This window comes from Myxocyprinus asiaticus, chromosome 3 (genome assembly GCF_019703515.2).
Source record: "Myxocyprinus asiaticus isolate MX2 ecotype Aquarium Trade chromosome 3, UBuf_Myxa_2, whole genome shotgun sequence".
Lineage (NCBI taxonomy): Eukaryota > Metazoa > Chordata > Actinopteri > Cypriniformes > Catostomidae > Myxocyprinus > Myxocyprinus asiaticus.
In genome coordinates, this window is record NC_059346.1 from 23,518,887 (window position 1) to 23,529,792 (window position 10,906).

At 37.2% G+C, this 10,906-nt stretch overlaps 1 protein-coding gene across 1 annotated transcript in view; it reads right to left on the bottom strand.

Moving 5' to 3' along the window:
- LOC127420016 (voltage-dependent N-type calcium channel subunit alpha-1B-like) overlaps window positions 1-9,915 on the bottom strand; it is a 168,264-nt gene extending 158,349 nt beyond the window's left edge. Inside the window, exons 1-3 of the mRNA XM_051661923.1 lie at window positions 9,653-9,915; window positions 6,521-6,626; window positions 4,685-4,824 (exon numbers count right to left, since the gene is read on the bottom strand). Coding sequence (XP_051517883.1) covers window positions 4,685-4,824; window positions 6,521-6,626; window positions 9,653-9,915 — 509 coding nt within the window. The remainder of the gene's footprint in view (window positions 1-4,684; window positions 4,825-6,520; window positions 6,627-9,652) is intronic.
- Window positions 9,916-10,906: the final 991 nt, after the last annotated feature.

Below are 10,906 nucleotides of genomic sequence, written 5' to 3' on the forward strand. Positions count from 1 at the left end.
AATGATCCATTAACTAAGAATGTAATTGATACCTAGCAACGTTAGCACAACAGCATGCACACAGAACAGCCATAGTCCATTCATTGACTGTCTGGTGTACTGTATACTGCACATAAAAATAGCAAGCGCTGACAGGAAATTGCCAGTTCTTACATGATTGGCGAGCTATCACGCAATTTCCAGGAGTCTGCTTAAAATACAAAGTCATGCTGTTTACAAGATAACAGGTTGATATTATGAGCACTTGCGAGGAAGAATTAATCAATGTTAGTGAAATCAAATCTTTGAAAGGGTTTTTGGGGGACACTTAGTAGCATATATTGTAAACTAGAGAAGTGCAAAACTACCAATTTTTAGTTGGTTGATTGTTTGAACGACTAGTCGACTAGTCTGTGTTAAGTAGGGCTGGGTAAAAATATGAATTTTCCAAACAACAGCAATCTTCATTTGAACGATCTCGATTCTTAAATCCCAAAATCAATCTTTCACTTTATGTGGCAACCCACTCACATGTGCTTCCAAATCTTGCGCTATGTGACTAAAAATGTCTATGATTAGCCACTGGCTGGTAAATATTCAGATTTCACTCACCTGTGATTGGGTAGTATAGTGGAGAAGACGTTATTAGCACAGAGGTCCTTTCACTGCGTGTTGAGAGTAAAAGTTTGGTTTAACTCGTTCTGTGTGTCCAAAGACGAGATCCACAGATCCATATGTCATTGAATAAATGTCTCTTTTAATACCCTTTCTGTTTTTTTTTTTTTTTTTTGTTTTTTTTTTTTACAGTCAGTTGCTCATTAAAAACAACAAGCACAAGACTTTAATCTCTTCAAAGCACCTCACAAATACGGGAATAGAACTCACAGCAGAGGATTTAACGTCCGACAGCGATCGTCTTGTAATTTGTTGATGCAACACTTTGATGGCTTAAACACTTAAACAATTTTAAGCAAAGCAAGCTATAATCACACAAAAATGCTCTCCAAGAACTTGCATCTCTAAATTAATTTGAAACTGCTTTATGTCTGTAAATTAATCAGTACTTACTACTTTTGGACAGACAGAAATAAAAATGTTTTGCTATTTTCCCCCCCAGTGTTTAATGAACAATCGTTCACAGAGACAGCCGCCCCTTTATTTGATCTCTATTATTGTAGACTATTATTGTGGTATAATCTATTTCAGATAAAACCACCACTAACTGTCACATATAAGCTAATCAAAGTACGGTTAGCTGCTTTACATGTCAGTCAAACAATCTCTTTCTATCTAAGTGGGTGATTCTTTACCAAAATAAAATGCAAAGTGCACCAGACTTGTGGACCAGACAATGCCGTTATCGAACGTCTGGCTACTTGAGACTGCCCCAGTATTAGGGCATTAGTATTAGTGTCGATACTTTAGATCCATGTATTGATATTTATATTTAACTAATTGTGTATTAATATCATGTATACCGCATATGCAACTAAAAATGTCTGTGATTAGCCAATGGCTGGTAATTATTTAGATTGCACTCACCAGTGTTTGACAAAGATTAGTGTAGTGGCGAAAAAGTTCAGCACAGAGATCTTTTCACTGCATTTTGCTAGTAAAAGATTGGTCTGACTCTTTTTTTGAAATGCGCATACAAAGACGAGATCCACGCAATCCATTTGTCATTAAATAATGTCTCTTTTTAATACCCTCTCTATTCCTTACTGTCAAAAACAACAAAAGGAACATTTAATTCTAATCGCACATAGTACGGATGCTGTAAAGAATCCATTCGACCAAATTACTTCTGTCCCTGATTCTGGTCTTAAAGACACATTCATGTTTTAGCACTTCTACATCTCAATGTAAATTCTTGTAAATACAACCCCAATTCCGAAAAAGTTGGGACAGTATGAAAAATGCTAATAAAAACAAAAAGGAGTGATTTGTAAATTATATTCACCCTTTGCTATATTGAAAGCACTACAACTAAACATTATATGCCTATATACCTTCTGAATTTCATTTTGTTTTTTATATACCATAATTTCAAATCAGATGATTGCAACATGCTCCAAAAAAGTTAAGACAGGGGCAATTTAAGACTAATAACAATTTGACAAGTTGAAATAACAAGGCGATGTGAAAAAGGAGATGTTAAACAGGTGAGGCAATCATGTTATAGTACTGTATACTGTTTAAAGAGCTTCCAAAAACAGCCTAGTCCTTCAAGAGCAAGGATCATTCGAGACTTGTCAATTTGCCAACAGATGCTTCAGCAAATAATCCAGCACTTTGAGAATAATGTTCCCCAAAGACAAATTGGAAGGATTTGGGACATTTCACCCTCTACAGTGCACAATATAATTAAAAGATTCAAGGAATCTGGTCAAATCTCAGTGCATAAAGGTCAAGATAAAAACCACTTCTGAATGCGGGTGATCTCTGATCCTTCAGACATTGTTTTCTTAAAAAATATAATTCATCTGTAATGGATATCATGAACATGGGCTTGGGATAACTTAAGTAAACCTTTGTTAGTCAACACCACTCGCCGCTGCATCCACAGATGCAAGTTAAGACTTTACTATGCAAAGCAGAAGCCCTACATCAACACTGTCCAGAAGCGTTGCCGACTTCTCTGGGCTCGGTCTCATCTTAGATGGAAAGTAGAACAGTGGAACTGTGTTTTTTGGTCCGATGAGTCCACATTTCAAAAAGTTTTTAAAAAACACAGCCATCGTGTTCTCCGGCAAAAGAGGAAGAGAGGAAAATCCAAGCTGTTATTAGTGTCAGGTCCAAAAGCCAGTGTCTGTATGGGCCAAGGGTGTGTCAGTGCCCATGACATGGGTAACTCGAACATCTGTGAGAACACCATGAATTCAGACATATATGTAAAACTTTTGGAGCAACATATACTGCCATCCAGCACCGTCTTTTCCAGGGACATCCCTGCATTTTCCAGCAGGACAACTTTAAACCACATACTGCCCAGATTACAAGTGCATGGCTGTGTAAGCAGAGAGTGTGGGTGCTAGATTGGCCTGCCTGCAGTCCTGACCTGTCTCCAGTTGAGAATGTGTGGTGCATTATGAAGCACACAATATAGCAATGAAGACCCCGTACAATTGTGCAGCTAAAGAACTGCATAATGGATCAATGGGGTAAACTTCCACTTTCTAAACTTAATAAACTTGTGTCTTCATTGCCCAAATGCTTAATATGTGTTATTAGAAGAAATGGTGATGTTTCACAGTGGTAAACACTCGACTGTCCCAACTTTTTTGGAGCGTGTTGCAATAATTTGATCTTACTGTACATTTAAAAAAATACAGTGAAATTCACAGGGTAAGACATCATATAATGTGTACTTGTAGTGCTTTCAATATAGCAAATGGTGATTATAATTTACAAATCACTCATTTTTGTTTTTATTAGCATTTTTCATACTGTCCCAACTTTTTTGGAATTGGAGTTGTACTAGTACAAATTAGGCATGTAAATAACAAACATGTAACAAAATACATATATTTTCAATATACTATATGCAATTTCAAGACATCATATTTATTGATGGAATTTGTAAATTAAAAAAAAAGCTAAAATGTGATAAAAATGATGAAAAACTAAAATAAAATGTTTAAAATTAATATTTCCATAATTAACCAATTTAGAAGGTCCCCTGTATAATTAATAACAGCATTAGCTGAAGATAATTTATTTCATACTGAATATAAGCTAAATGGACATTATAACTGAAATATACCCAATGAATTGGAATTGAAAGCTTGTGAACCGGAATGGAATCAAATCATGATATTGTGATATTGTAATATATGTATCATGAAGTATCGCGATATATAGAATATGTGTATCACAATGTGTATCATATTGTGAGGTGGCTGACGATATCCAGCCCAACCCAGTATAAGAAATTACCTTCATTATACAATGTTTATTGCACTCACAAACATTGGGAATGCAAATACAATGCAACTCCAATAGTTAAAATGCACTAATATTATCATTACAACCACAAGTTCAATAAAACTAGGAACATAAAAATCACAAGATCAAACTGCATCTCTCTTCAAAAAGGCCTGGTATGGAATCTTCACCTCTTTAATAAATTCTTTGCTGCCACTCACAATACCATCCAATATTGTAAATTAATTTTATAAACACTTCAACAACAACAAAAGATCCTGCAGTAACATGGTCATGTAAATAAAATGCTGACTTTAAAAAATCCTCAACACCAGACTATAATGCCAATAAAATAAGGATCAGAATGTTGTTTCTGTATGCTTTTGCTGGAGTAACTCCTGCTGAACTCCCTTCTCCACCTCATTACACTTCCAAAGCACCAGGTAGCCCTACTACTGGAGCCCAAGCACTGCACCCATCCACCTCGATCCCACTTGGTCTGACCGCAGGCAGGCATCATTTATCTATGTACAGGACCTCTGCTACACTGCCTGTGCCAGGGTCAAACAGACCAAACTGCTTCCTCTACTCAATTCCGCTGAGATTTTTTTTTTGTCAACAAAAGCATTAAAAAATGTTTAATGTGGACAGAACAGTATACTTTTTTCCTTTTGTAAAAGGCTTTTAATTTGGATAAGAACCTCTGGTACCTTAATCATGCAATGTTAGCTAATGTATCCATGTCATCACAAGAAACAATTTGATGAATATCAGGACTCACCCTGTCAACACTACAACAAAATCCATAACATTCCACCCGTTGCGGAGGTAGGAGCCTTTATGAAAAGCAAAGCCTAGAGCGATGATCTTGATCCCAGCCTCGAAACAAAATATTCCGATGAAGTAGGGTTCTGTGTCATCCTGTCATGAGAGATGTGACATGTTAGTGATGCAAAATAAGACAAATGATGCAAGTTTACAATGAAAACATTTGCAAAGGGGAACATGCATAAATCTCTCAGTGGCACGTGGTTATGCATTGTGTAAGATACAACTTTCATGTTGTTCTTCCACAAAACACCAAAGCAGCACAATTACAGTAAAATGAAGCAAATTAAATTTGGAGAATGGGGAGCCATTTCCTATAAAACCCACTGTATTGTATTTCTCAGTGTGATCATTTAAAGCAATTACAGCTTTCTAATACCAGAGCATCTATAAACTGCTGCCCGTAAGTGAAGCAAATATTCAGCACCATGACGGTAAATTACAAATGTTAAGTAAAACATATCAAATCAATGGCATGCAATAAACTTAAAACATTATAGCAACATATTAGCATACAGTATGTAAGATCATGTGTTTGTTCATAAAATCTCATCTATTATTTTCAAAAAGAAACATACAATATATGCTGCATATTTTCACACTATGTTAAAAGAATATTCTGGATTCAGTCGACAGCATTTGTGACATAACATTGATTATCACAAAAAGACATTTTGACTTGACCCTCCTTTTCTTTTCTTTTTTTTTTTTTTTTGATTTTCTCCCCTTTTTCTCCCCAATTTGGAATGCCCAATTCCCAATGTGCTCTAAGTCCTCGTGGTGGTGTAGTGACTCGCCTCAATCCAGGTGGTGGAGGATGAATCTCAGTTGCTTCCGCGTCTGAGACCATCACTCCGCGCATCTTATCACGTGTCTTGTTGAGCACGTTACTGCGGAGACGTAGTGCGTGAGGAGGCCCATGCTATTCTCCGCAGCATCCACGCACAACTCACCACGTGCACCACCGAGAGCGAGAACCACACATTATAGCGACCACGAGGAGGTTACCCCATGTGACTCTACCCTCCCTAGCAACCGGGCCAATTTGGTTGCTTCGGAGACCTGGCTGGAGTCACTCAGCATGCCCTGGATTCGAACACGCGACTCCAGGTGTTGTAGTCAGCATCAATATTTGCTGAGCTACCTAGGCCCCGACTGCCCCTCCTTTTCTTTTAAAAAAACAAAAATCTGGGTTCCAGTGAGACATTTACAATGGAAGTGAATGGGGCCAATCCGTAAACATTAAAATACTCACTGTTTCAAAAGTAAAGCCACAAGATATAAACAATATGCATGTTAACAGAAGAATTAATCTAGGTGCTTTATAAAATTATACGTTTCACATTTCTGCCTTAAAACCCTCCAAAAAATTGGCTGCATTCATTTTGAATTTTGTGTAACCTACATTTGTGCCTTTTTTCAAAGGTACAAGTCCAAATAATTTTTTGTGGTAATCAACATTATGCCACAAATGCTGTCGACTGAGCTTAACTTGTTTTTAACCCAGAATATTCCTTTAACTAAAGATCCATTGTTAAACGACTGACGGCAGCTTACACAAGCCTGTCCCTTTGACTGCACAAATTGTAAATTGTAGACTTAACAAAACAAAATATTTTGGTGAAAACTAAAACTTTATGAAGCAAGAACTTCTGCACCTGTATAGGAAAATATTATATACATTTTCATAGTATATAATGCTGCACAGCAGAGTAGTAAACACTGAGAGTCCTGCTCAAAGCACAATATGTCAAATTGCAATGTTTTTATGAAGAAAAGTCCAACTCACCAGTCGCTTTGACATGGGTGTCTTGTCTAAAGCTGGTAAATGCTGTTCTAAGCCCAGTACAATACAGTTTGCTATGATGGTTGCGAGAATCAAGTACTCAAATGGAGTGATGAAGTCAAGAAAAAGAACCCATGGGACACAAACAGTTTGAATTAATTCACAGTAATAACACGATCATCATGCAATGAGAAGATTGTGTAGAAATTAATAAAAGAACAGTATAAAGAACACAGAGCAGTGATATTACTTAAATTTAAACCAATATAAATTTACTTCAACAAGACATTTCTACAAGAGGCACTCGGATTCTTTTGAACAAATATTCATATTGCACCATACTATATCTCCACTATCACCTTTTCATTAAGTGGAAGTACTGTAAATGACCGTAGTAAGTGATCTCACTCCATCTCTGGGACCTTGTGACCCAGCCAAGAGCTGCGTGAACTGCGTCACTCACTCAGATCAGATCAGCTGGTTAGTGGGGATGATGAACATTGTTTCCTGTGGCACTCCTCTAAACACATTTGCGTGAGACTAGTGGAGACTCGTTCTGAGAGTCTCAACATGAGGTCAACATCGATAAGTGTGGAATTTCATTAATTATTTCACAGCTTACATAAAAAACTTTCTCTACTACATGTGTCGGAGACATTAAGGCCGATAAATTATTCTGTACTTTTAAATGCGTAATCAATTGTTTGATGTAACACCTTATTGCATAATGTTGATCTTGTGTCTAAGGGGGCGTTCACACCAAACACGTCCTTGCGCTAAAAAAGCTAGACACAGCAGCAAGAATAGAGGAGAGCGCAAGTATCCCGAGATGCGTTAACAGTGTACGTTTTTGTTTGTTTTTTTTTTACCTTAGATGGTGTCTAAAAACACGGCACAATGGTCAAAGATGTCAGTAAATCGTACACTGTAATAAATGTCCATAATTTTAACAGTAAAAGAATGTAAAAATGCAGTAAAAAATAAAAAATAAAAAAAACTTAATTGGTTAACAGGTAGTTACCCCAACATTTACAGTAGAAAAAAACATGTAATTTTACAGTAAAATTAATTTTTTTTAGATGTAAAAATTATAATATTACCGTATAAAATTGTATATTTTATCGGTAAAACTGTATATTATGTTTAACGAGAATAGATGTAATTTTCACGGTAAACCATTGTTAACATTATGGTGAAAAAACAATAGTCGGCCGTTTCCAGAAGTCCCTGCGTGACCCATCACAGTTTAGTTATTGTTTATTGCATTATTTTAGTGTCATGTTTTACACTGATGGTGTTTTGTGCTTGTGTGAGCAACATTGTGCAATGTCTCTACAGGTGTATTTATTATTGCTCCTTGATGAACTTTAAGTCATCATGTGGCCTTTTGTAATTACTATGGTGATTAAGAATACATTTTAAAGTGAAAAGCAGACTTTTATAGTTCCAGAAGATTAGTATATTAAGTTTAAGTTTATATCATTTAATAATATAAATAGTACTGAACTGTAAAATATACAGGCATCAAAATTGCATCCCATAAAGCCTGAAACATGGTCACTGTATTTTTTCGATACATTTCTGGCAACCACAAATGCCAGTATTTTACTGTAATATATATATATATACATTTCTTTTTTTTTTTTTTTTTTTTTTTTTTTTTTTTACAGTGTATGCTTACATAGAAATTTGAAAAACATTTCAAAAACAGAAAGGTTTGATCCGGGTAAAATTAACCATGGCTTTACTGTACTGCAGTAACCATGTTTTTGTTTTTTGTTTTTTGTGGAAGCCCATAGTGGTTTTAATGCAATCAACCATGGTGTTACTACAGGAATATGGTGTTAATATAGTAGCCATGTTTCAATTTGTGGTGACTATGATTTAACCACAAAATACCATGGTGATACTATGTTTACTGTAAAAAAATCAAATGGTTAATTTTTGTAAGGGAAGGTTAGGGGTTGGTGTAGGGTACTATTGTGATGCCCCTATGCTGTATGTTAGTATTTAATTAGTGGTGCAAATAGCATCTAACACTATTTGCAATTAGTGCAAATTTGATGCTTTTGGTTGCTATTTACACTATTATTGCTATTTGGACGCTTTCCAGATGAAACTCTCTTAAACCGACATTTCGGAGAAGTACGTGTGCTATGTGGGGAGCTACACAGATTTGACATTTAGACTAAGTTTAAAATCCAGATTGGGACTTGCGTTTAACTCTACATAAAAAGACATGACGAGCAGGAACGAGTTAAAACGAGTAGGCGTTTCAGCACCTCGGAGAGCGCTTCACAATCAGCACTGAAAACTGAACAGGAAAACGACTGAAACTTTTCAACGTAAAAGGAAAACGTACCTTTGATTAATTTCGAGGACACCTTAAGATTAGGAACAATCTAGTTTGAGGGTCCATTGTTTAGGACTGAAGAATGACAGTCGCGCACATTACATTAGAAAGAGCAGAATAAAAGGTACATCTCAGTTACTTTATGACTGGTATTCCCAGAGGCAAGTCTCCAGAGACTGCACAGCAATTTAGGCAGCCTAATGTAAGAGCTGTTTTTGGTCGCCATGAGCGACAGAGAGGCTCGTCGTTGCCTCACTGAAAAGAATCAATACTGCAGTGACTTGATGTGAAAGGGACAAAAACACTAAAAACTCTAAACTGCACTTTCCAACGTCACTAGTTTTAAATAATATATCACGTACAGGCAATCTGGAACTGTTTTCACATAAGAATCGTATTATTCTTAAAAGGCAATTTCAGACATCTGTTAGGGGCATATTTGTCAGAAGAAGCCAACTGCCCTCCTTCAAATGATGTTTGCTCCATCAGTGAGACAACACCCTGCATAATGCATGTTATTTTGATGCGAAGTATTTTTACCTCTGAAATAACAGACACAATATTAACACAATAACATTGTTATATATGGGTCGTTTTTTATTGTCAAAATCGACCCATATATTTCAGCTGAAAGATCAAACTTTTGCGACCTTTACTAGAGTATAACCAAATGAGTACAAAGAAAACAATTTTGATATTACTGAACTCTAAATGATCGGATTACTGTAAATATTAAAGTACTTTGCATTATTACAAGTGCCCGTGATTTGTGTAAAGGATATGGCCACTCTGTTATTTTCTTTGCATATTTTCGAATGATATTATCTTCGCTAAAGATGAAAAGGGATCTGTTGACTGTGAAGCAGTTCTGTTTGACTGGTATCGGGTTGTATATGGCCATTGTCCTGGCTCTTTGGGCCATTGTTTGCTTATACACTCTCTGTCCGCCCGGGGGGCCAGGCTGCCGGCTTGCCCCTCTGCCTTGACCCGCTGGGGAGCCACCGCCTCCATACCGGGTCGGGAGATCGTCTTCGAAGCGAGCCATTCTAGAAAAGCACAGATTTGACTACAGAAATCCAAATTCACATCAGACAGAGTGTAGAGAAGAAGCATCACAACGCGCGATGTAGTACCAGCCACGAGTTCTTCTCATCCGTATAGGTCTGGCATCCAGAATAGCTTGTTCCCCCACTAAATAAAGCCAGAGAGTTTCTTAAAGTATTCCAACCATTTAGAGCACATTCGGACACATATCTGCAAATCGCACCTCCTTACAAGCGCTGTTATGAACCGAAACTCACAAGGCAATAGGTCTCGTCTTATATCCCACAATGATGCTATTGTTGCAACTGAATGGAGTCAAGAGCACAGATTTGAAGATCCTGCTTCTTTGCTTGCGACGCTGTTGCAGATGCTTCGATGTTTTCCTCCAATCTTGCGAACACTCTTCCCTCTAACAGATGACAACACACATAGCCCGTCGGTCTCGCGTCTGTATCGTTCAAATGAAAAGGAGCAAACTATATCATCACCTCTTTTCCACTAGAGAGAAGCCTGGCAATGACATTTTAACCAATTTCTGCAGCCGCTGCTTCATCTGAATCAGATCACGTGACTCTGAAGCAGCCCGTCAATGGCTCCACCTGTACCACAGTATCCATGGCACTGGGGCAAGAGGGGGAAATACAGCATGTACCCTTTTCCACACCCCAGCACGTCTGTGACGCCAGCAAAGATTGAACGGTTACTTTAAAGCGAGTACATTCTGACTGTATGAGCAACCCGTGCGTTTACATTTCCCACAAAAGCAAACGAAACGCATCATTCAATCAGAAAGGGTGGGAACCGGGTGTGGTAAATCAGGATATCATCTCGTGACTGACGCCTTTCGGAGGGTCGCTTTCAGATTTAGTTTTGAGGTAGAACTTCGAAAATGCTTATTAAAGGAATGTTCCGGGTTCAATAGGCCTACAAGTTAAGCTCACTCGACAGAATTTGTGGCATAATGTTGATTACCACAAAAAAAAAAAAAAAAA